The 27,141-nt window shown below is 30.7% G+C and overlaps 1 protein-coding gene and 1 long non-coding RNA gene across 7 annotated transcripts in view; one reads left to right on the plus strand and one right to left on the minus strand.

The window, feature by feature from the left end:
• LOC139529789 (putative ankyrin repeat protein RF_0381) overlaps positions 1 to 27,141 on the minus strand; it is a 53,685-nt gene that overhangs the window by 22,895 nt on the left and 3,649 nt on the right. For 3 of the 6 annotated variants that reach the window (XM_071325684.1, XM_071325688.1, XM_071325685.1), the window contains exons 2-16: positions 26,017 to 26,215; positions 25,293 to 25,416; positions 24,506 to 24,526; positions 24,092 to 24,112; positions 22,856 to 22,966; positions 21,658 to 21,765; positions 20,937 to 21,083; positions 13,996 to 14,028; positions 12,454 to 12,548; positions 11,624 to 11,705; positions 10,190 to 10,279; positions 9,725 to 9,851; positions 6,935 to 7,014; positions 6,150 to 6,254; positions 5,662 to 5,785 (exon numbers count right to left, since the gene is read on the minus strand). In XM_071325684.1, coding sequence (XP_071181785.1) covers positions 5,662 to 5,785; positions 6,150 to 6,254; positions 6,935 to 7,014; positions 9,725 to 9,851; positions 10,190 to 10,279; positions 11,624 to 11,705; positions 12,454 to 12,548; positions 13,996 to 14,028; positions 20,937 to 21,083; positions 21,658 to 21,765; positions 22,856 to 22,966; positions 24,092 to 24,112; positions 24,506 to 24,526; positions 25,293 to 25,416; positions 26,017 to 26,189 — 1,441 coding nt within the window. In that variant the 5' untranslated portion in view covers positions 26,190 to 26,215. Of the gene's footprint in view, positions 1 to 5,661; positions 5,786 to 6,149; positions 6,255 to 6,934; positions 7,015 to 9,724; positions 9,852 to 10,189; positions 10,280 to 11,623; positions 11,706 to 12,453; positions 12,549 to 13,995; positions 14,029 to 20,936; positions 21,084 to 21,587; positions 21,606 to 21,657; positions 21,766 to 22,855; positions 22,967 to 24,091; positions 24,113 to 24,505; positions 24,527 to 25,292; positions 25,417 to 26,016; positions 26,216 to 27,141 lie in introns of those variants that run through there. The other 3 variants (XM_071325686.1, XM_071325687.1, XM_071325689.1) reach the window with 3 other exon arrangements.
• LOC139529790 (uncharacterized) lies at positions 458 to 2,953 on the plus strand. Its single transcript, XR_011665891.1, has 4 exons — positions 458 to 962; positions 1,806 to 2,011; positions 2,496 to 2,562; positions 2,873 to 2,953. It is a non-coding gene; the product is annotated as an uncharacterized lncRNA (long non-coding RNA).

Genomic DNA, 27,141 nt, shown 5'->3' on the forward strand with positions numbered 1-27,141 from the left:
ACACTTTCTAAAAGAGGTTCAAGAGGGTCTAAGGTCAAAAGTGAATTAAGGTCCTGCATGTGTAACAGTGTTGGCCATACACATTCTGAAAAATATCAAACGGGTTCAAAAATAAGGAATCAAAGGTTTAAAATCAACTCGAGTCCTGCATGTATTGTTCTTATTTATTCCGAAAAGGACCAAACAAAAATAAGGGTCTAAGGTAAGAACCACAAACTCCACTTTACCATTATTAGTTTTTCCAAAAGACCATGGTTCAGCATCTACATGATAAAACATAGAACAAGGTCTGTAATATTGTAATCAACTATCTATATTCTGGTAAGTCACATTTCTGAAAAACCTTTTAAGGTGACTTCCGATACTAAGGGAGATAACAACATTTTACTGATGTAAAACTGGTTCCCGTTTAAAAATTTAGGATATATCGCCTGTATATCTAGGTCACGGCAACAGTTCCGATGTCGTCTGTTGTCAACGTGTGTAAACAACTTCCAAGTTACAGCTCATCGCTCAGAAGAAAAGAAGGTTTATCATAAAGGATAAATGCATGCGTTCTTTAAAAATAAAGAATATGAATAGCTTCAGCCTGAAAGTTCACTCAGTCTTAAATGATTCTCAACTTATATAAGTTTTTGGAAGTTGGAGAAATTCGGCGTCCGATCACAGACAGTGATGTTTTGTTTGACGAAACCTGGAAAGAAGGTCGACGGCTAGCTCTGGTTGATCACCTAGCGCAGAATATGTTCGTTAAGATGTAAAACTGTCCCCTGCGGATACTGTCTGTGAACGGAAATACGACCTTCAAGGCTTGTACCAGGAGGTGGAGGCCGTGGAGCATTTTGTCCATACCATACCGTTGTAGCTGCAGTGCATGTAACCTGCATATCATGTGTGACAGTGTAGAAACGAGGGGGAAAATGGGACTGGTGAATTTTTTATCAATTCAAAAGCTGCACATGGTAAGAGAGTTCAATTTTCTCTTTATTATATATTCTCTTTACACATTTTACTGGTTGGAGAAGGTGTATGGTTTCATGTCTTGAATAAATGAACCTGCCCCACACCTCTCTTTCAATTTTCTTTCTTTAATTCCACTCTATTATGGTCTGGGGTTTATGAAGTTTGAGGGTAAAAAGCTTTATTTTGAGGGGAAGTGCTGCCCAAATTTTTTATGAAGCTGGACTTAGTAATTTTTCTGGAATTTTGCCCCTGGAAGTTATTTATCATTTTTGCAATGAACACAAAGACATCTATACATAAGGGGCTTTTTAGTTTTGTATCCAAAAGGAGAGGATTATTTGGTAGCAATTTTAATATATAACCATACATAAAATTATAATTGAAAAAGTAAACAATTGCAGTCACAATGATTCATTCACAAAAATAATGTTTTACAATGTTTTACAAACTCAAAATATTAGTTTTCTTTATTTTATAATCAGAATTTTCATATTAAGTCATCTTTTGCATGTGATCAGAGACCAAGTGGTCTGATACCTTACATATTTAGTCATTTAAAAACACCTAGAATGATGTGTAGAATGCAGGATAATGCATGAAGGCAAAAAAGAAAATTAAGAAGGGGGGCACCCATTCTCATTCCACATTATTAGAAATAAATGTGAGTCTGTGATCTATAAGAATAAAGGTAAACATGAATGCACAATCATATTATATAAATATAAATTCAAAAAATCAATTGTATATTCCAAATAAAATTATGAACTCAAGTCTAAATAGTTTAAAGTTTATCTAATTAACCAATACATGTGCAAACTGACATTTCATATCATATTTTTCAGTAATGATACATGCAGGAATTTGTGCCACACATTTCAACAATTTCCTTAATGGATTGATAGTACTTTCTGTGAATTCATCAGCCATACTTAAAGAAAAAGGAGAATTAAACTGGAAAGAAAATATTTGCAGTTGCAAAAGAATCCTGTAAATAAAGTCAAAAGAAGAAACAGTTTTAAACATGGTTAATTTAATGAATAATTAGAAGGTAATTAAACCTTTAGTCATATAATTTCAAAGTATTTTTTGATAATTTTCCTAAGTAGATATATAAAGTATAACGAGGACCATAATTATATTCATATTTGCACTTAAGCAGTCATAAAAATGAATTAACAGATCTTGGTAATAATTTCAAGTTTAGGGTCAATATTTCAAATCAATTTTGTGGTAAAGCATTGTTATATATACTTGAAGACTTTCATGTATAGAACATGACAGAATTTGTTTCAACAAAAATATTGAACTAGAATTTTGTATTTATTAAATGAAATCTATATTAATGTATATTTTCAACAAATTTAATGAAACCTATTTGGTTTTGAAAGCCTTTATACATATTATTATTACAAATTTCATTGTTAACAGCCTGAGTTTCCAGTTAATTTTAAATGTAATATGTTTTAGCTATAGTATTTGAACACTGCATGCACTTTCATTTATATATATTTGTTATCACTTTTTTTCATTAGGTTGAAGCTAGTTTTGTTGCAGAATTGCAAATGTTTGGTACTGGTTGAAACTATGAAAGTAATACAGGTAAATTTAAAGAATTTAGACTTTAACTTTATTAATAGAAAAGATATTCCCAAATGTCAAGGTGAAAGTGGACATTGTAGATTCTAAACACCCATGTGAAAGCAACAGTCTTCTATGGTGAGAGGATGCCATACTTAGCATTAATGCTCTTGTTATTATATGGAATATGGCTTTTTTATCATTATTTTCACTATTTTGATATTCAACAACCAACATTGATAACAAGTAATATAAAACTCTCACTTTTTATGAATCCTATATCATATTAATTTACTTATTTAATTTTTGTTATATTTGTTATCAATTGTAGGTCTCATGGTTATCATTTAACAGCAGGTTATTAGCAGCAGTTTTGTAGAAAAATGAAGGAAGACTGTGAATGGTAAATACATACATTTTAGGATAATTACATGTAGTTACCTTTGAAAAAAAACTTAGGTTTCATTTGAGACTTTTTAATCTGATAATGGTGTTTTGCAGGCATTTATAACATTTCTTTTTGGACAATATATTTAGTAGACTCAACTATAAAATGTAGGATCATGTAAACTTGTACACAGATGTCACTGACCTACATTTTCCACTTCACTGACTTTGGTTACATTAAATATCCAATTTCATATACAACAAATGTATATCTCAGCAACTAAAAGGTGTCAGATCATGCAAACTTATATATACACTCTCAGAGTCTCAGTAACTCAGCTTCCAGGCAAAGAAGGTCACAGTGATCCACATTTTACACTATTGATTTGTACTTTATTTTATAATTTAAATACAAAGTATATTATCAAGACTGCCACTGGTTCTTATGTGCCACAATTCTGACAATGAAGATAACTATGTGATGTAGATAACTTATGTTTATTTCAAACTTGGTCACATGCTGTATATGTAAATTTTTACCAAAAAGAACAGTTCAACTGTATTGATTTAAGGTATATGGTAAAGGTCACACCTATTAAATATACATGTATACCTTGAATTTGAATTGGACCCTATAATGCTCCCTATATCATTTATGTTGTCAATTATTGCAATCCAAATTGCCATGATTGTACACAAAACAAAAACCACTAAAAAGGATGGCCATCATATGCAAAAGCAATATAAAATGCATACCCATCAGCTGACCTAATTATTGCAATCACTTCAAAAACCTGGCCATATATCATATTATAAAACTCTTAATGAGTACCTTTGTTAGTCAGGTATAATATAATCTTTTTAAATTGATGTTGTAATGCATGATTGGATTAATTTTGCACTCACTGAAATATTATATAGATTTAGTAGTTTATTAGTATATATTGCACCTTTCAGGTAAATGCAGCAATGGAATGTTCCCCTGGAAAATTTACGCAGAATGTTTGGGAAAGTATGAATAAGAAATTAGAGAGGCAAACAGATAACCAGAAAACAAAGATTTTAAAAGAAAAGAATTACCACTAATAGAAATATGATATATCTGACTGGGAACAACATGTACTATTCAATATGGAAGGATTTACAATTTTGACTGAGAACAAAGTGAACTCTAATAATGCTATGACTATCAATAAGTACTTGACTGAATCAGAGGAGTAAACTATTTACATATTTGTAAATATAACAGTTATATGTTTGCTTGATTATTGAGGCATTCAAAATAAAGAAAGTTGAAAAACCTTTGAAAAAGTTATTATTTCATCATTTTTTGGTTATGTTACTATGACAACTGAAATATATAATGTATTATCATTATGCTCGATCAAACTTAAATCATTAACTGAGGAAAAGGTGACAAAGTGCTTTTTAATCCATTTACTTGCATGACTGTTACCTATGAATCGATAATTTAAAAAAAAATATATTTGGTGATTTTCGCTAACTTCTGAGTAATTTATTTTGCTTATTTAAGACCACAGTAATGCTAATATAAGCTGCATTACAATGTTTCATAATATTTGTTTACATTTACATAGAAGCCATGTGTTGTTGGTCTGAAATCATGGTATTTGATCTGCCATTGTCTGTTAGGTTGTTAATCTTGCACATCAGAACAATGCAAAAACTTGAATTTTCCAACTTCATGTCCTGTTGCCATGGTAACCGTTGTTCATAGAAACAAAAAAATTGTTCTCATTTGATTGCCTTGTGAAACTGTATTATTCTGTGTTAGTTTAATAAAGGATATGACAACATATGTCACACTTTGATCACCGATGATGAAAGATATACAAAAAACTGCTTTTGATCACTGTTTCGTTAGGGGTCACAAAAACATTTTTCGTGCAAAAAATAGTCTGGTGACCCATATTTTTTTTTATTTCTTTTTAAAGCTCATTGTTATGACCATATTATGTCAAATTTAAAAAAATATTCATTGGACCATTTTTTTGGAAATTTAAGAAAAATAGAAATTTTTAACAAAATCTGTGGTTTTTTTTGTGGAGCAGTGTTGATGAAATTAGAGACGAAATCAATGAAAATGAATAAAACTGCCATTATTTGTGTTTTATTTACATTTTAAATAATAATTTTGTAATAAGTGAAGAACAAACCCTTCAAAATACTTTCAAAGGCTTGAAAAAAATCCAGAGTTTCTACATCAGGTATGTATTTATGCATACACGTGATGTACCAACTTTGGTGACCGTTACCATGGAAACGAGTCTGGTGACATACTATTTTTAACTCAAATTTTCATAGAGGCCATTGCATAGTATATGTATGCAAATTTTACGAAAAATTCAATGGTGAAAAAAAATTTGCTATATCTGTAGGGATCCACCTTAAGTCTTTAGAGTATATCAAACATTTGAGTTCAATTTTCCCTCCAATAATACAGAAATAACAGTAAAGTGTTAGAACAGGCACCAGTATCAATTTTAAATTCTATTTACTCTAGCAATGCTTTCAACTCATTACTGTTATCTGTAGTCTAATGATTAACAGTCCAGAATTAATATGTTTAAAGTATCCCTTTAACATTGACTATGATTTTGTAATGTTGTTGGCAATGACTCTGGAATTAACAGTGGTCTGATCCAATCAAAATTGGTGTTTCATATTATATGAAATGAGAATTGATATACATCTTTTCCTGCTAATACATACCACGTTTTCCACTAAAATCATCGTGAAAATCTTTTGTACGTTTATTTCTCAATACAACTTTTCTCCCTTCTGGCAGAGATTCTTTCTGCATTGCCAAATAAAATCCTGATCCATTCGTTAAAGTCTGAAAAGTAAACAATAATCAGTTTATTGTCCTTACATTCAATATCTCTAAGAATGTGGCAACTGTAATGAGCCTATTGTCTTTGTTTAGTAAAGTCTACTTTGCCCTCATGGTTCAGTGATGGTGTATTCTGTTGTATTGCCCAACATTTTAGTAGATAATTCCTAATATCATTTTCATGTTCAAATTTTCAACCAATTGCAAATAAAATGATTCAGAGTATGAAAATCTACCAATGCTCAAAACTCACAATTATCTTTTGATCTAACATGTAAAATTAGGGATTTTTTTATACAGAATACATGTTAATTATAACTTATACAGCATATCCTTATTTTTATATCATATCTAAATGAATACTCACTAAGTTAACAACACAAGACAGACAGTAATCATTAACACTGATATTACGTGGCACGTCTATGACATCAAATCTGTCCTTCATCTTATCACGGATCTGTTTCCTAACCTTTAAGGATATAAATAAATGAAATATTTCATCAACCCTTACAATGTGTGAAACAATTTTGCTAAGATAATCTATATAACTTGTTTAAATAATTCCATTCCTATTTTCCGTTTAAAACATCAACATCTCTATTCTTCCCACAAGTCAACAAAATACTGATGTCAATCTTCATCCTATCTGACCTCAAAAAGATGTACTTTTTATCTTGAAATGTTTCTTTTGCAATGTGTTATAACAGTAACTTAATCTATTTTAACACTACTAAAAGTCTATGTACCTGTCCAACATCATAAGGTTTTCAGTATAGGTCTTTAGTAGCATCCTATTGTGTTTTTCCTCATTTGGGAATTGGGTAACAGCCTATGAATATAGTCTCTGATTATTTTATTCAAACCTTTTGTAATTTAGTGCCTGAAATTCCATTTTGACACTTGTCTATGTTGAAAAATGCATAAAAACTTCAGAAAACTTCTTTTATTGCTGTATCTTTGATATATACTGCAAATATCTTTTATTTATATTTTTAACTGTATAATCATTCACTAACTTAAATTTTGGTTGTGAAGACAATATAGACACTTTATGACTTAATATCAAGCTAGTTACAGAAAAGCTGTAAAACAATTCACTTGTATGTGAACATTTATGTACAAGTAGTTATATCCATAACAGATACTAACCTCACTTTTGACATCTTCCACATGCTGCATCCATTTCTGACAGTACTTTATATCAAATCTTTTCTTCAATTTTTCCTGAGCTAAAATAAAATAACAAAAGTTATTTTAACAAAAAGAACTCCTATGTGATCCTATCTCCATGATAGAATGTATATTCCAATCAAAAGCAAGTAAACGGTCAAAAAATACAACAGACCTGAAGCCACTTCAAACAAGTAATGAAATTATTTTTATATACGATGGATTTATTTATTTTCGTGGGTACCATTTTTTCGTGGATTAAGGAAAACTTACATGTTGTTTGGTATTTAATTTCATGATTTTGCTTGAGTCTGCATACAAGCCTTTAGAAAATTAGTCATTCATTGAACATTAAATTCTGCGGTTCAACTGTACCGGCGAAATCAACCAATAATAATGAATCCACAGTAGTAAAATGTCAATGAAATATATATACAGTGCAACTTGCCTAATCCAGCACACTGGGGGACCAAAAAAAATGTTAGATTAAGAAGGGTATAGGAATACTCTGTTTTTTTTCTGCAAGGATAGACATTATCCATACATTGGGACCAAGAACAGGTGTCTGGTAAAGCAGGATGTTGGAATACTCAGGTGTCAGATTAGACAGTGTACAGTGTACAGTGCAATTATATAGGGAAAACAGTACTATTTATTCTGCCATAGGCGACAATACTAACATTTTCTAAATTTACCAGTTTTTATAATAAAAACCTGGATAAAACAGTTATGTGTGGTGTTAATACTTTATTACTGTATTCTAAAAATTGAAGCCAAATAGTATCATGACCAATTTCCAACGGAGCTTGTTTATGTTATACATGCCCACCGTCATTTTGCAACAAATTTATGAAATTTTGGAAGCCTTTTCGAATAATTCTCTAGAAAATATTTCAATAGGTTTTAAAATTTATATTGTAAATTTACACACTGCAGTTATTCATAGATAAATAAAAAAATATATTGTACCCTTACATCCAATCACAGCGCTCCTAAGTTGACTTCCTTCACCTGTCTTGGATACACAAAAGGCCAACCTAATGCTGGGAAAATGTAATACTACCGTTTTCCCTATACTGTGACACAAAGCTATAAAGAATTCTTATGACACCATCAATGCAATACTGGGCTATTGTGGAAACCTTGACTATAATTAATACTTGTATGTCCACATTACTTAAAGAAAGATGGATAATTTTATGCCCCACCCCTACATGTTGATTTACCTCTTTCTCTACTTCTTTCAGGTAAGGCTTAACAAACAACCTGTATCCAACTATATCTTATCTTATTTAAAAAGAATAATAAACATTTCTATTTAAACAGATAAAAATGACAGTTCCATTCAATTTGTATACATTTTATCTAAAATTTACAACATAAGCACAAATTCAAGATTTGTCATACTAATCTCCATTCCATGCTTTAGTATGTGCCATATTGTGGTTCAAAATTTCAGAGCTGGTTATAAAATCCATTATTCTGTCTTGAGATGATAAAAACAAGGATATAAGACACTCAAAACATTAAATCTGCAAAACACTCAGCTGTAAAGTTGTCTTTTTTGCCTGTATTAATATATGAAAAAGCTGAATTATGTCCCTTGGGAGTATTAAATTCCAACAAAAGTCCTTTCAAGCAGTACAAAATGACAAATTATATATGCCTGATATAATAAAAGATAGAAACTACAAAATTAAGCACTATTGAAATATTTGCTGAATGAATTGCCAACAATGTGAGCAACTCTTTACACAGGAGAGTATAAATTCTATCTAAATTTAGCCTCAAGTGGGCCTCTTTTTTTCTTAGATGAACAGTTCTAACAGTGAAAATGCTTCTAGTATGACCAAATACTGCCTTACTATATAAACAGTACAAACTTAGCCAGACAATATCCAATTTTAATAGATTGTGTCAGGGAAATACCCAATTGATACATTTAGGGAACTACACAGCAAAAAAGGCAAATATTTCAGTCAAAAATATTTGTCGCGACTTGAATTCTGGGTTTTCCAATTGAATTAATCATTGCGAAAGGTGAAAACAAATACAAAAGAACAATAGTTTGGTGCAGTTTATACAATATAGTTAATATTGACACCCTAGAATAAAGTTTTATATCAGTACCCATCAATTTGACTTATTATGATGACTCAGCACTTTTCTCAACACAGTACTGTTCTCAGAAAAAAAATTCTATTCTTTGTGATAAAAATCAAATGTTCTTATCAAATGCTTCAAAATAGTATAATATGACTGAAGTCTGATTGATTTTGATTTCCCTTGCTATCTTGAGTATAGGGAAAACGGTACTATTTATTCTGCCATAGGCGACAATACTAACATTTTCTAAATTTACCAGTTTTTATAATAAAAACCTGGATAAAACAGTTATGTGTGGTGTTAGTACTTTATTACTGTATTCTAAAAATTGAAGCCAAATAGTATCATGACCAATTTCCAACGGAGCTTGTTTATGTTATCCATGCCCACCGTCATTTTGCACCAAATTTATGAAATTTTGGAAGCCTTTTCGAATAATTCTCTAGAAAATATTTCAATAGGTTTTAAAATCTATATTGTAAATTTACACACTGCAGTTATTCATAGATAAATAAAAAAATATATTGTACCCTTACATCCAATCACAGCGCTCCTAAGTTGACTTCCTTCACCTGTCTTGGGTACACAAAAGGCCAACCTAATGCTGGGAAAATGTAATACTACTGTTTTCCCTATAAGAAAATACTACAGATATAAACAAACCTAGTTTATGTTGTTCTATTTCCTGTTTTAAATCTTTCCTTCTCTGTAATTCCTGCATGTTAGATATCATTGCTGGCATCTTGTCCAGTTGGTGATTACATTCTCTGATAAGTCGATTCATAAAATCCTTAAAGATTAAAGAACTAGACATCAAAATTATCATAAAAATACGGTTCTTTTATATTGACTATTGTACATTGTATCAAATTCCTTTACTCATAACTTTATCACATATAAATAATTGGAATAACAAAACAATGGCAAAGCCATTTTGAAAGATGCACTCTCATAGATTGCCTACATTTTGGTCTGTCCAATAGTTTTTGTTGAAGCAACAGTGTTTGGATGTTCTTTTTTTACTTACATTTAATTTTTGTTTAATTTGATATCAGTCAATACAAAAATCAATCAAAAATGCACATAACCGTTGGGCACTTTATGATGTATCATTCCATTTATACTTACATATCTACTTAGAACTGCTTGGCTTTGTCTGAACTTATATCCCATCATAAAGAAAAAGCAAAAATAGGCACATACAGACTGAGGGTCAGACTGAAACAAAACAAATAATTATCTTCAAATTATCATACAACCCTGTCAAATTATACAAAGGTGTGGGAGGGTTTTTTTCATTTATTGTTTGATTTATTGGCTCCAAGACCTTCAAGTTTTGCCCCAGATCCCAGACTATTTTTTTCCAAATGGTGCTTTCTAAATTGTGGTATATATATATAATGCTATATTCCTCAACTGTTATGTTAAAAGGAAATCAAGTGCATCTTTTACAAGTACCAAATTGTAAAAATGATACTTCCACAGTCAGGAAATTTTGTATATCCTGCAGCTTATAAAAACATCTAATTTTTATCATTATTCTTAACATATGCATAAAAAAAACAGCAATACTTCCATTTTGACTATTTGTGTGTACATGTCTAACAGAGGTATACCCAATGTCTCAATTCATTCATATATACATAACAAGAATGTGTCCAAAGTACATGGATGCCCAACTCACACTATCCTTTTCCATGTTCCATTGACCGTGAAATTGGGTAATAATCTAATTTGGCATTAAAATTAGAAAGATAATACTATAGAGAACATATGTACTAAGTTTCAAGTTGATTGGACTTCAATTTTATCAAAAACTACCTTGACCAAAAACTTTAACCTGAAACTCCCACTTTCATTTTCAATATTCAGTGGACCGTGAAATTGGGGTCAAAAGTCTAATTTGGCTTTAAAATTAGAAAGATCATATCATAAGCAACAAGTGTACTAAGTTTCAAGTTGATTGGACTTCAATTTCATTAAAAACTACCTTGACCAAAAACTTAACCTGAAACTCCCACTTTCATTTTCAATATTCAGTGGACCGTGAAATTGGGGTCAAAAGTCTAATTTGGCTTTAAAATTAGAAAGATCATATCACAAGCAACAAGTGTACTAAGTTTCAAGTTGATTGGACTTCAGCTTCTTCAAAAACTACCTTGACCAAAAACTTCAACCTGAAACTCCCACTTTCATTTTCAATATTCAGTGGACCGTGAAATTGGGGTAAAAAGTATAATTTGGCTTTAAAATTAGAAAGATCATATCATAAGCAACAAGTGTAATAAGTTTCAAGTTGATTGGACTTCAGCTTCATCAAAAACTACCTTGACCTAAAACTTTAACCTGAACGGACGCACAGACGAACTGGCGGATGAACGAACGGAGGCACAGACCAGAAAACATAATGCCCCTCTACTATCGTAGTTGGGGAATAAAAATGTGTACAAGCTGTATATCATACTATATATCCAAATATCAATGACAAATCAAGTTCAACACTAGGTCCTCAATGTCAGTTAACTTAATAAGTAGATTGGTGGCTAGCTTGGTTATAAATACCTCAACTAAGTCTTCAGAATTAAATGGAGTATCAGCATAGAACATCCTCTCTGCTGCTTTCAGTGCCAGGTTGATTGTCCATCTAAAATGATAAACAGCAAATCAAACATCTACACATGATAATTTTAATTCAAAGCTTATAATAATTTCATAAGCTTGTATGCAGAATTTGTAACCCATGAAATCAAGATTGCATGAAAATACATTAAGTCCTACTTCAACAAAAACTAGTACCAGGAAAATAAATGACGGCCTAGTATAAAATAAATAACTTTTGATGCGGTCATCTTATTTTAAAACAAACAAAATTATATTTACTGAGGTTAGCATGTTAATGTGGCATGCACTATGCTTTAAAAAAATCAATTATCACATAAAGAATTCTTAAAATTCATGTTTGAAGCTAAGTGTAGCATGTTTTATAATTATATCTAAAAAACATTTCAAATCTACAAAATTCAAAATTTGAAATAGGCACAAAATATCAAGCTTAGTTCACCTTGGAAGGTACATCGGATAAATAAACATGAGACAACACACATAAATAAATTTTGGGAACTAAAAGAAGCACTATAATTGCTGCTATTCATCTTGAGAATAGGTATTGGTTTTTAACTTAATCTCTGAGACAATTGGAGGAGTGAAGTGTAATCTGACATGTTATATATATATATATATATATACAAACCTATCATTCAGCAGGAGGTCTGATGTGAAGGTGTTTGGTACAAATGAGTTCACTAGCGCACAAAGAACACGACTGTCCACTAAATCATCTAACAACAAGAGGGAGTGAGGTGTGATCTGACAAATGATATATATATACAAACCTATCATTCAGTAGGAGGTCGGATGTGAAGGTGTTTGGTACAAATGAGTTCACTAGCGCACAAAGAACACGACTGTCCACTAAATCATCTACTTTCTGAAAGATTAATATATGTATTTAATCAGAAATAATACAACTTGTAACAACCAACAACTTCTTACACAGTACTGATTATCTGTATAAATACAGAAAAGTAGCACGACTTGAAGTATTTTCTAGTTGAGCCTTGAAGTAGAAATTGATGTTTTTTTTTTATTATTTGCGTTTTTAAGTTGTTGACTCCTATTCTCCGGTTTAAGTGCATACATAGATTAAATACAGTTTCTTTAATTAATAAGTTTTTTCCTCATACACATGAGACTGTTATCATATTACAAAATTACAAAATCTGTGTTATCTTCAAATACATAAGTTTAGACTTTCTCCAACTGATTAATTGATTTTATTCTCTTAGTATGTAAAAAAAATATAAAAAATTCTAATTTTCTCCTAATTTATATCTCAAGTATTTCTGCTAAATATTTTTTAAATAGCAGTTTTGTATTATTAATTTTCTTTTTCTCTCCATAAACTGAGTTTTAAAGATTGAATTTACAAACAAAAATGTTCATAAAATTACTTAAGGAGGCTTGTGGGTATAAGATTTTCAGAAAAAAAATAAACATTAACTTTTCATTACAAATTTTATTTATTACCTTTAGTAGTTGTTACTTTATCATATGGTACAAAAATCATTCCAAATAATCAATTCATGTTGGCCCCATGTGATTTTAAAATGTTGATATCATTGAAAAAGCTCCAAATTATCTCCCTTTGGTTCAAAAATGCCATTTTTTGGAATTAAAATTGAAATATCTTTTTTAACTCATCGGTGACCTATATTTTCTATTGTTGTTCTCGAATAAGCTGTACATAAACTAAATAATTGTAAAATTTAAGCGATTTCTGTAATTTAGCGAGCCCCCTTAATACACAGTAAAACACAAATAATGCGGACAGACATTTTATTGTCCTTCTTCATCTTGAAAGTAACACTCAAATATTCAGTGATAAATGACACATTTATAACTTAGGTGGAAGCTGCACAACATAATTGTTTCAGTTTTTAAATTTTATTTATGATATGAAATTTTCTAGTGATTGAGGAAAAGATGACAGGAACTGATAATTTGTCATGCAAAAACAACTCAAGTGTTTCTCACTATTATTTAAACATTTTCTAACACATGACATTTCATATATTTACAACTCAATCATTTCTAATTTAAGTAAAGTATTACTGTGAATTCAGAAATTATTGCATGCAATTATTATTGCAATTTTGTCATTTTGGACTTAAATGCAGTTTTAATTTTTGCAATATTGAGAAAACTCCTGTTTGCGGTAATTCATATAAACAATTTCAATTTTTTTTTAATTATTGCTATTACATGTATAACCCTGTTGGATTTTTCACAATAATAAAAACATGGCAATAATTTCTGAATTTCCAGTATTTTATAATATGCTGTGTTGCAGTGAATAAAATTTAAAGATAACTTACATAGGCATAAAGGCTTCTACCATCCCTTGTTGTCTGAAATAAAGAATTCAGTCAAAAATATGATTTATAACATATATGAATCAAGAAATTAAGAACAAGTGCTCTTTTTTAATTATATCTCACAAAATTTTGACAAAAGAGAGCAAAAGCTGTATTGCTTATTGACTTCAAATTTGTATGTATCTGATGAGTAGGTGTGTTAAAGACCCTAACTGAACTGAAATAAAAGTCCTTTACTCCAAGATTAAAAAGTGTTTCAAGTCAATGCATATATGTGAGAGAAAGTTAACTGTAGCAATTAGTATGATAAGGTCAGGAAAAGAGATATGGGTGAAGGTTGACATAATCTCCTGGATTTCAACCACAATTTGGCCTAGGAAATAATGAGCTCTAAATACTCAAGTCTGAATTTTTTTGGAGACACATGGAATTCGTGTTTCCTCAGTTCCAAAAACTGTTATAGCACCCTTTCATTGACTTTGGCTGAAACTTACAGTTCATGTTCATTTTATGATGTGAATTTTTAACAATAAAGACCTATTTTCTATCTATATATAGATATAGGAAGATGTGGTATGAGTGCCAATGAGATAACTCTCCATCCAAGTAACAATTTATAAAAGTAAACCATTATAGGTCAAGGTACGGCCAGTTATAAAAAAAAATCATAGTCATAATGGCCATTTAATCCTTATTTGAAATAAAATCTAGACTTTGAGTCTCTTTTGCTGCCATATCAAGCATATTTTGAAGAATTGAAAAGCCAGTTAATGTTGAATCATTAGAAGGCAATGGATCACCACAGCAAATATTTGATTTTTGAGAAATTGTTTGATTGATGTCTAAACTTAAAACCATACAATAGCTATGTAAAGTTTTTAAGTGACTACGGTTCATTTTTAAAAGAGAAATCTTTTCTTTTTTACTTTTTGGCTGGTATATATAAATCTGTATACTAGGCAAAAGATTTTAAAACTGTGTTTGCTACTTAAGAAAAAACTGGTGATATATTCAGAGAGGAAGTTAAATTCTGTCTCACATTAGAACAAGCCATTCCATGGAAAACATTTAAGTATTGTTTTTTTTTTCAATTCTTTTAAGATTGAGATATACAATATGATATATGACGTATGGACTTTTTTAGTACATTTTTTTTTTTAAAAACATTGTTTTGCTTCTACAAATTAAAAGTGTTTGGTGTGTATTTCCTGCCAGATTATTCTTTGTTGTTGAATAATTTATGTTCTGACAAGCAAAGTCAGGTAGAACATAAGAGGTCATTTACGGAAAGATAGTTCAAAGCCATTACATCTCAAAAATAAATCATCTTCTCCCAGATGCATGAACTTGTGTCCGTGTTTGTTTTCCCATCTTTATGTCGTCCTGAAGTTGCCACGCTAAGTGATGAAACATGTTATGCATGTGGTCCACAATGAATAATTTCCTTGGTTAAACAGGATGTTGTCTTTTTAAAGTTTGCTTTTAAAATAATAGGTCAAGTGATCATGCAGACAGGGAAGTTGTAACATATCACAAAGTTAGTTAAATGCTTTCCCCAGTAATCTAAAATTATTTATTTCAAGAAAGAAATAATGGCTTTTTCTGCTTCTGTCAAAAGATCTCAAGATGTTTTAGTTTGTGGATTATGTGAAAAAGACACAAAAGTTAAAGTCAAGTGTATGGACTGTGATCTCTACTTATGTCAAACATGTAAAGTCAAAGTACATGCTAAATTCAAGAATGCTGATTTACATGATGTTGTGGCCTTGAAGGACATTCACTCACATGATGCTAAATTCAAACCAGTCCAATGTAGAGACCATTCGAAACAATATTCCTGTATGTACTGCTCAACATGTGAACAACTCGTTTGTCCAATCTGTATATCAAAAACTCATCACAAACATGACATGGGAGAAATGGAAACTATTTTTAAAAATAAATTTACACAAGTACAGGGTTTCCGTCAAAAAGTAGAAAACCAAATGGATGAAGTATTAGAAAAGTTAGGCTTACTGCAAGAAACTAAAGAAGAGGATGAAAGACTTATCAAGGAACTTCAAAAGATTGAGGAAAGTTTTGAAAGAAAAGATACTGAAATGTTTATTGGTGGCACCAGCAATCTCCAAAGTGTTATGGAAAAATTCAACAATTCATTTTCAGTTTTCAAAAAACTACATGAAGGCATTCCAATCGCTAAATCAATTGTTATAGACATCAAGTTTGAGAAGATGGGCAAATATGAAACCTCTATTCCATTAATAAAAAGCATAACTAGTGATGAGGATGGCAAGCTGTGGATAACAGATAGTGACCAATGTATAAAACAACTGGAAAAAACAGATGCCATTAATACACTAAATTCATATACTATTGAAGGAGAAATAAATGAAATAAGATGTTTCAATAAAAACAAAATTTATTTCACAAGTACTACACAAATTTGCTGCTTAACTAGAAATGGCAAAATCAGAATCTTGAAAAACTTAACTTCAAACCAAGTTTTCACCATTCATATATCCAGAGGTAATGAAATTATTGTAGGGATGGATCTTAGTGAAACAGAAAGATCTGACGACCAACCAATCTTAATGAGACTAGACTTTGATGGGAAGATCATTCAGGTGTATAATAATACAGGTGGACAATTGCTGACAAGAGACATTGTACGATGCTGTACAACTTTAAACGATGGGACTATTTGTTATCTAGACACTACTTATAATTTTTGGAGAGACAAGACTTTTGGAAGTGCAGTCCGTATTGACATTAATGGAACTATTAGGTGGAAATACTGCGGGAACACTTTTATCAATTCTGAAGATCAGCCATTTTCCCCTATTGAAATTTTAACTACAGAGTCAAATAACCTTATAATTTCTGATGTATTTGTTAGTGTTCTGCATATTCTAACTCCAGGAGGTTCAGTACTGACAATTCTAGAACTAAAATCAATGGGAATTAAAACACCACAAGTGATGACAATAGACATAAACAAGACTTTATGGATTACATGCAAGGAAAATGGAATTCAAATGCTAAATGCTGTCACATATTCTGGATTCTAAAGAGTTTTGTATATGAAAACACCTAATTTGACATCCTTCTTCAAATTTTACATCATAATGAACACTAAGTTTCAAGTTAATGTGACCAAAAATTTTCATGTTAACTACATGTATAACAGAAACATGAAACCCTGATAATGGTTGGTTGAAGGACCACAGACATATTGTCTCTTTCTTTTTATTGTTACTTACATTGATTTTGTCTTTGAAAATAAAAACTTAAATAAATGTATATTGCTATATATGTAGTAAATGGAACTCATGATCCTACATCCTGTCAATATTGTTTACTTTACTTATATTTAGACATTGTATAAGGTCATGTTTTTCTCGACAAAAATGTTATATATCTCTAGCTAGAGGTAAATATGGTCAATTACACATGATGGCACACAATTATATGTAGTATAAGAGATTTCTGTCAATTGATGTTAGGGGAGTTGCATTTATAAGTTGTCATTTTTCACAATAATCTACAAAATAGGGAAATCAACAACTCATACAAAGATATTTGGTAATGAAAAAATTAATTATCAAATTATGTCAAATATTGTGATTCCCATAAAAATGGTTGAATCAAACAAACAGTTTAATTTGGTTAGTTAGATGATGGCCAACAATCCTATAAAAAGTATAAGATCTTTCTAGTTGTTGTATTCACAAGGTGTTATTGTGACAATATACACAAAAATACATAATTCCTGTAAAAATGTTGGAACATGTACATCATTGTCAACTAAACACGTTGGCAAACAATCTGAAGTATGATAATTTCAGTAAACAGAATTATAGGAGTTGCATTCAAAGTGTCATTCAATTTCTTACAAAATCAAGAAAAAAACATAGTCCAAGTCCAATAACTCCAGTAAAAATTGTAAAAATCAAACTGACAATATTGCAAGGTTGGTTGAATATGACATATAAATACTATCAAGTATGATGATTTGATGTCAAATGGTACCTCAGAATTGATGTGTTTCTGACAGACTTATGATCTGCATATCTCATAGGTGATGTGCTGGGGGCAATCAAAATCTTTATATAACTGTAGTATTTGCTATACATATGTAGGAAAATAAATCTTTTGTAAAAAATGAAAACTGCCAGAAATAGTGACCTTTCCCAAAAACATGCCCTTTTACCAAATACAACTGTAGAAATAAACATGTGCAGGGACAGAAACTGTTTATCAAAGTCAATTATACAATATTTCAAAAAGTGTAAAATACATGTTTGCAAAATCAGATGAAAATAGGATTGATTGATATTATGTTCACCTCTTGCTTAAGCTTTTGGGGATATTTCATGAATTTTTTAAACAATTTTTGAATGAAAAAAGTCAATTTTTACTAATTAAAACATGTTTCTTACTTAACCTATCTTATAAAATATTGGTACCCAACTTTACCCTTCTCTAGACTATATGGGTAGGACAATCTTTGTACTCTGTCTTAAAATATGTACAAAATATACCAAGATAAATGCACCATGATGGAAACTATATAATTTACAAAAACCTCAATTTGGTTTTTATTCAATTTCTTATACATATCTTTTGTTATTCCACTGACTGGTCGTACAGTGACCAATAAATGTTAATTTCTGTGTCATTTGGTCTCTAGTAGAGAGTTGTCTCATTGACAATCAAAGCACATCCCCTTATTTATATTTTTATAGATCTTTAAAAGGAAAGGAATTTAAAGTACTTGAAAGCTAGTTTAACTTAAACCAAATGGTGATGTTCCTGTTCATAGACAAAAACACCTTTTAATAGTCTACTGTCTATTCTTATGGAATTAGGAATATAAAGCTTTAACAATTGTATGAATGCTTGCTGTGTTTTTATCTGTAGGTGTCTTTTAGTTTTATGTTGTTGGGTAGCCGTCTCATTTATATTTGCACCACCTCTCTTTTTATTTAATTCCTTTTTTATCAGACTGAACACTTTATTTCTTATTCTGACCAAATGAAATGTACCTGATATTGGTGAAAATAAATTGGAGTTCAATGATAAAGTGTACTTTATTACATTGGTTGCAATGAATTACATTGATTTCCCAGTTAAATAAAAACCGATAATTTCACATGTGAAATAAACGTGATTATTTACGTCATGCAACAATAGGCGTTGTCAAGACATCAATAACGTCGGATCAAAACAAATTGTCAATACGTAGGAAAAAGATATAGTTCCTTACATTTTCTACATTAATTTCATAAAAAAAAAAGCCATTTGCCAATGTAATAAAAAGAATAACTAATCGCCGTATTTGAATATCAAAAATAAGACAACTTGTGACCGAAAGCCGTTATGGATTAAACTCGTGCTGCGCACTCGTTTAATCCATGCGTTGTTCGGTTACGAGTTGTCTTATTTTTGATATTCAAATACGGCGATTAGTTATACTATAGGTAATAATGTCAAAATAGAAGCACATGGAGTGGCTTTGTAATTTAGTACACATGTATAAATACAACTTATGCTTTTTCCATATTGTTGAAAATACTAAGAATCTCAAATCTCTTTGATATTTTGCTTTCAAAATGTGATTAGGTAAAATGCGTTGTATATCTATGAAAAAGTTAGTCAAGGATTTGTGATTATTTGAGCAGACATAAATATTTAGAAGTAAGCAATTGATAATTAAAAGATTTTTGTTACAAGACTTATAATAAAAACTTGAGATAAATAGGCAAAGGAAAAATAGTGAGATAAAATTTACATAATATTTTTTAATAAAAGTTTTTAATAGCTGTAAGTTATTACTCAGGAATAACAGTTTCTTAATGCAGTTCCTAAGCCAATAAATACAAGTTTGGACAGTATAAAAAATGTATGCGCCAAGTTTCTATAATGTATTTACTGTGGAGACATTATTGTTTATGGGGTACCAATTTTTGTGGATTTTTGTAGTTGAAACACCACAAATTTGCAGATTTTGGCAAAAAACAGGATTAAATATCCAGGAAAATACACTTTTCCCTCAATCCAGGAAAATTGGTACCCAGGAAAATATTTAAATCCACATGTACAGTATATAATAAAATCATATACAGATTCTCAATCAAAATACGTTTGTTGAATCTTCAAAAACACAGTTACAATTTCCACAGATGAGAAATTTCAAAGCATTAATTTTACATTATAGAAACAAGAAACATAACATTTTTCAATGCTGGCCTTGTTACTTACTGTTTCTTTCTGAAAAATAAATCTTAATCAGCAAAGACTCCAAATAAAATATATATTTATGGCCAGATTAATGAAAAATCTACTTTCTCAAACCTCAATTTTATGCTCCACATTATTTGTAGGTTAGCCATACTTTCTTTAATTCAGAAACTGCTATGTCAAAAAGAAAGCAAATAGAATTCCAACAACAAAAATAGCAATCTTTATATCTTCATATTTAAGGAATTGAGATAATATTTTTGAATTGCCCTTGTTCATGCTTTGTCAAATGTTCTACTTTCAGAAAAGGGAGGGGTTGACTTTTGACCAATCAATTACATGAATATGTTTTATTTTACATCTCTTTAAACTGTTTTGTTAGTTCTGTTATTGTTTTTATTATGGGCCAACATTTTAATGAAATGTTTTCGTTTCTAGAGATGTAACTTTAAATAAGCAATATTCATTCAATCAATCAAAGGCATCATACATAATTTCAATTAATGATTTTTTAAGATGATCTCTGAAATCAGAGTCTTTCTCAAAACAGTACTTTTCTCTTTGGTCATCACAAAAAAAACCCAGTAATTTGTGTATGGTGTATACAATATTCTATCCTTTATACTTCATAGAAAATTGTTTAATGTTTAGTCGGCAGTAATAACCTACAAGTGATAAAACATATTTCTAAATATAAATACCTTTAATTGATAGTTAACCATTTCCATAATACATTCCTCTGGACTAGGATAATCATCATATTTGACTTTTTTCTTTTTAAATTTCTTTACATAGTCAGCATTAGGGAATCTAGAATACGGCTCTGCTTCTACTACTTCTATTTCATCCTGGAAAACAAGACACAAGTAAGTACTGAGGAGTCAGGAGTAGGACTCCATTGAAATCCAGAATTAAAGTAGGAAAAAAGTGTCCGATTAGTTTTAAATAACATATAAGCCTGCTAATAAATAACAATGGGACTTTTTTCAGCATTCGTTGAGAGGAATACAAATCTAGGGTGCTAGCATAAGGCTGCTTAAGGTGGTACCTAACACTACAGGGAGATAACTCTGTAAAATCAGCTAAATGTTTTAATTACGTTGTGTTGTTAAGGGAATATTAAGCTTCTCAATGATCAAAATAAGTGTTTGTCAAACTGCTATATAACCAGTGTAATTTTCTGATAAAACAGTTGGTTCAAATTTTTTGAAATTTTTATATTTTTGTAAAAGGGTCAAAGTAAATACTTTGTCAAAATTTTAAGAAAATTAAACGAGTCAAATTAATTTTAGTTAAGGTGTTGGGTACCACCTTAACTGCCTTAAAATGATGTAATGTTATTTTTGAGTTACCTGTGATTCTGATTGCTCCTCTATCACAGCTCCAGGACAAAAGCCTGTCAACAGTGATTTCTTTACTTACCTGTGATTCTGATTCCTCCTCTATCACAGCTCCAGGACCAAAGCCTGTCAACAATGATTTCTTGGCTTTCTTTGCTTTTGGTTTTTCTGGAGTAGGTTCTGGAGTCCACTGCAGTATAAAGACACAGTCACGGTAATAGTTATGCGCTAATTATTTGTTCAATAGACATACTTATTAGAAAGCATGGATTTTCCTGTGAAGTATAATCCCCAATCGTAGTTAAAAGTATTGTAAAACAGGAAGGAGGTATCGGACAGATTTTAAAAGTCCACATCTGCTACAACTATATAGTCATAGTTGGAATGTTGACCACATTCATTAATAAAGTCTATTTGTTTAACAGTTTCTGAGATTAATGTGAAGAAATATTTTAATTCGTTCAAAATATCAAAAAAAAATTACGAAGTATCTGCAAATAAGACGCAGAGATGCAACTAATCGTCGGACCCGTCGGACCTAAGGGGCAGAATTTATGCAGGTCCGGCAAAACTCGTAGCTGTGCAGGACCTGATGGCCGGCAATATTTAAGTTCCCTTGGGTCCGCCAAAACTGAAATCCCCGTCGGCCCCGGCAGAGTATTTTGTTTATAAAATTGCGATCATCTTTAATAAAAGTAAATGTCCTGTTCCCCCGCATTTTCTAACTCCGGGAACCAGTATTTCCGCCCAGTAATAGTCTTTCGTACCTTGTCCATCTCGCCCCGAACAATTCCCCGTATTTCCGTCATGTTTTTGTTTTAGAAATTCGCTCTCTAGGAAGGAGGTCTATTAAGCATAGTTGATAAGTTCAGGAAATATGTCATGGCCGATAAAATTTGTATTTGAGTGAAAATATGGGTCTGGCAGAAATTTGATGGGTCTGGCAAAACTTGGTACCCTGTAGGCCCCATTGTCTGACAGGGAAAAAAAACTGTTTGCATCTCTGAAGAAGTAGGTAGGTGACAGATAAAAACAGTGCTTACACATGATAACTCATTACTGTAAAGCTGCTGACCAATTGTTGTCATTCTGTTTGGTAAATTCTGAGAAAAATGTGAGGAATTTTTATTGGACGAATTGCCAGACAGACGAGCTGACTGCAGTATAAATGCTTTATTATGAGCATCAATTTAACATTTTATTTTGCTCAGAAATTTCTGACTTACAATTGGTTAGTGATCATTGAGTATTTTGGTCCAAGTATCCTTTATGTTACATACCTTAAATGGTACTTGGCAGAGTATATCTTCATCTTCGTGTTGCAGGTATTCAGCTCTTTCCCAAACAAACCAAATATCATGGCTGACTAGCCTCCACATGACTTCAAATACCTAAAACAAATTACATTCATATCTTAATAATTGTAAATTCACTTGACTTGGACAAATATTTTGAAAATACAGCATACCTGTATATTTCTATAAGAAGGTTAAATGTTTAAGACAGTCAGATATTGTTTTACACATCATGATTTATCTATATATTTACTGCAAAATTCACTTTCATTAAATCAAAGTCATAGATAATCACATGGTTCCAAGAAATATGATATATGTTATAATTTTTAGCAGTTTTAAATACCTCCTGGTTATTTAATTTTTAAAGACTCAACAATCGTCTTGTGATGTGGAGTAAAAGAAATTCTCAAGATTCAATATTGGGCCTATCTGTAAACTGATCATTCATATATATATATGAAGATATTTGCCAGTCTATGGAAAGTCCTTTCTTTATAGTGGAAATTAAACTTTCTTCTTTCTTATGGTACTTTATTTATACACAAAGAAAAAGTTTAACATCATAAAGGGGGAAAAAACATCTTAATATATATAATATATAGTGTGAGAATGTATTCACAGAGAAGTTTTCTTTGAAGAAGTTTAAGGAACTTTATATTATACACTGAAAAACATTCTAGAGAAATTAAGGGATATTTATATAGGCATAAAAAGCTTTACCATCTTTAGAGAAAAGTAAAAGTACTTATATATATATATTAAAGAAACTTTATAGTCCACATATATACTATAGAGATTTCTTAAGAGAACTTCAAACTGATACATTGAAGGAGTTATGGTATAATATCAAAAAGCAAGACAAATCGACAATACACCAAGTTGTCAGAGCAAACATTTTCAAAGTAATCCCCATTACCATACACAGTTGTGTAGATCACAACGAACGGATAATTTATTACCAATAAACAGCAAATCTTACAGAGACGAAAAGTCCATATGGGTTGTTTTTCCATTTCACATCAATATGATGTTTACATTTATATCTACTCATTTTTTGAGAATTGGAGATAAGTGGTATTTATGAGGATATCTGATTTCTTTTGCTTCTTTCAAAATACACTATTTTTTTGCTCCTTTCAAAATACACTATTTTTATGCTGATTAGATAGTTTGCTGTATATTGGTAGTAAAATCAAGAATTAATTCACTTCTACTCACATAACGATCGCCTTCAAAACTCTAAAAATTTAACATAAACTGCAAAAATGGCCTTTGTTTGGAAAAATAATATGTGATAGTTTGTGTTTTCATACACATTGTGCATAATAGGCATTCTATTGTCTCCATTCAAAAACCTATCGTGCATCAGTGGAAATAAATTTAAATAAAATTAAAAAATAATCAAAAATAAGTTAAGTGCCACCATGATGGAAAATTGAAACATTTAATACCAGAATAGACATTAAAATCATATGGGGTTTCTTTGAAAGACCAAAAAGTTAATATCAATAAAAAGAAATAAAGTTTTCCCAATAACTAACAATTAAAGTTATACAGAAATAAAAATGAAACAACAATCTATTTTATTTAACAACATGTTTACGTTTTTGCATCCCAAAACCAAGTTCTTACCACTGGTTCTCCTTTCTCTTTCTGTAAACACATCAAATATAAATATATTTTGTCATTCAGGGGTTGTCTTTGGGTCATATTTTCTTCTTTTGGGACTTTGAAAATTTGTTAAATCTTTTACTTGATACTTTTTGTTTTCTCACAATTTGTTCTGACTTCTATGATAATGCTTGACATATTGTATCTATAGGCAAAGAAGACCTCCTAAAGCCCTTTATATATTTTAGCTGTTCATTTTTTATGTTGGATTGCTGTTTCGTTGATGTATATGTTTACCCCACATATCCATTTTTTCAATTTGTGTGTATGTCAGAAATCTAACTTTAAATGCTTTCTTTGAACTAGCCAAATGATATATAATTAATGTAACAACTAAAATAGGATCAGAGACTCAAATAGATGGTTGAATGGATTGTTTTACACTGAAGTAAGTTCAAGTAACTGAACATTTAAATATATGGAAATAAAAAATAAAAACAACTCTAAAGTGGAAGGTGAGCAACCTCATCAGGTTTTCAAACTATCTGTGAATTCCAAAGATCTGCAATCCTTTCCACAAAAAAATCTTACAATTCAAATGTTCATGACTTACAAGTATTTGTACTCTTATTTTTTTTTTTATAATAACACCTTGATCCCCCCCCCCCCCAAATAATTTTGAATTATTTTTTTACTAAAAATGACTTGGTTCCGAAGTTTGGAAAAATGAAAAAAAATCCCGAATTACATACCAATAATAAATTAAGTAGCATTATCTAAAATCTAAGAATTTGTATTATAATCAAACCTGATCAGCACTTCTCATCACAAACAACCGTGAATCAACCGAGGAATCCTGTGGTAGCACACCATTGTTCTTCAACTCGTCTACGATCCAGTCTATACGTGTCTGCTTCTGCTGCTGTGACAACCTACACAGATTATACTTCAAAGTTAATTGACAAATCCTATTTATCACTGCCTTACAGATAAATAAAGTTTGACACAACAAGACACATAATTATTAAAATTAAAATGTGCTCTGGACTTGCATTATTGTTTTGAAAGTTTTATCTAACATTCCACCACATTCAGGGTACAACAATAAAACGAGGTACTTTCGACTGCCAGTCTGGTAATACTGCATACTGACTTTTCAAAATATCTCAATTCAGAAATTAAGATATTTTTTTTTAATCATAATTCTTTTTTGCATTTATTAATTATGTTTTGTTTGATTGTCTTGAAGGTAGCCTGATAAGTTCCACTGTAACGAAAATTTGTTACTTTGCTGTGAGATCAGTTCTGTTTTATGATACAAATCTGTGATACAAGAATTACGGAGTGACAGAGCATGGTTACAAATTAAATGTATAATGGCCCCAAAAAAAGTATGATACTGATGGCTTAAGCATATTAAATTTGTTGGCAAGATATTATAGGATAGTTTCAGGCAAGATATGATAGGACAGTTTCATGGCAAGATATTATAGGATAGTTTCATAAGATTTTACTTAAGTACAACTATTTACCCATCAAAACTCTCCAGTCTTTTTATACTGCTACCAGTCATACTCTCAATTAGAAACTTCATATGGGTACCAGTCAGTAGATCCATCAGACAATTGTTTAACAGTTGGTCATACTGTAACAGCCTCATATTGACCCAGGCCGTAAAGCTACGGATCTTTGTTCGAAGAGACATATTTGGTCTTTGTTTGTATCACTGACCTTTAAAAAATAAAATGCATTCACAAAGTTTACTAAAATTAATACTAACAGGTTTCTTTTGTTTATCTACATTGAATTTACATAAATTTGTTCTGGGAAGCGCATAAGATTGTCTCTTTCTGTGCTACTTTTTACATGATGTTATAGCACAGAAAGACATGATTTATTGAAATTGATCGAAAAACATTTTACAAATCTATTTAAAATCTTCTTAAGGTTACAGCTACTGAGAATAGATTTCACAGTGTGCTTTCAGTAACTGCTTAGACATGTTAGTTATTGTTTACTATTGTCATCATGTACTTGTTGTTTTTTTTAATGTTATCTTCTAAAATTCTAAAATACTTTTCTTCTATAGTACTCTTCCTGTATAGATTTGATTAACATACAACATGTACAATGTACCTTAAAACTTTTTTCTGAGAATATCTTGCGATGGTATTGCAATTTATATGTTTATTACTTCGTGGAACTTTTTAAAGTCTTGTTTTTTAGCCTGCATTCTTGTAGGGTTTTCCAGTTTGGATTTAATGGTATTTCAGATACACTGCTGGTGTTGTGAAATCTGTTGCAAGTATATTGTGCAGCTCTTCTTTGCACTTGTTCCAGTCTGTATATATTTTCTGAAGTTTGTGGATCCCAAACTGTGCAGCAGTATCAAGTTTTGGGCTTACTATAATTGTATGATATGCTCTTTCCTTTTGCTAATTTTGAACTTATTTTTATTTTTCGTCTGACAATTGATGTATTTGTTTTTTCTTTGTTGAGACTCTTAAGATGTTACATTTGTCAGAGTGGAATGACATGAGCCAGTCTTGCTCCCATTTTACAGCTGCTTCTATGTCTTCTTGAAGCTTAAATCATTTGTTTTGGCAGGAAATAGGCCGGTAGATAATTGTGCCATCTGCAAAAGTCTTATTTGGCAG

The sequence above is a fragment of the Mytilus edulis genome, chromosome 7, assembly GCF_963676685.1.
Source record: "Mytilus edulis chromosome 7, xbMytEdul2.2, whole genome shotgun sequence".
In the NCBI taxonomy this organism is placed as follows: domain Eukaryota; kingdom Metazoa; phylum Mollusca; class Bivalvia; order Mytilida; family Mytilidae; genus Mytilus; species Mytilus edulis.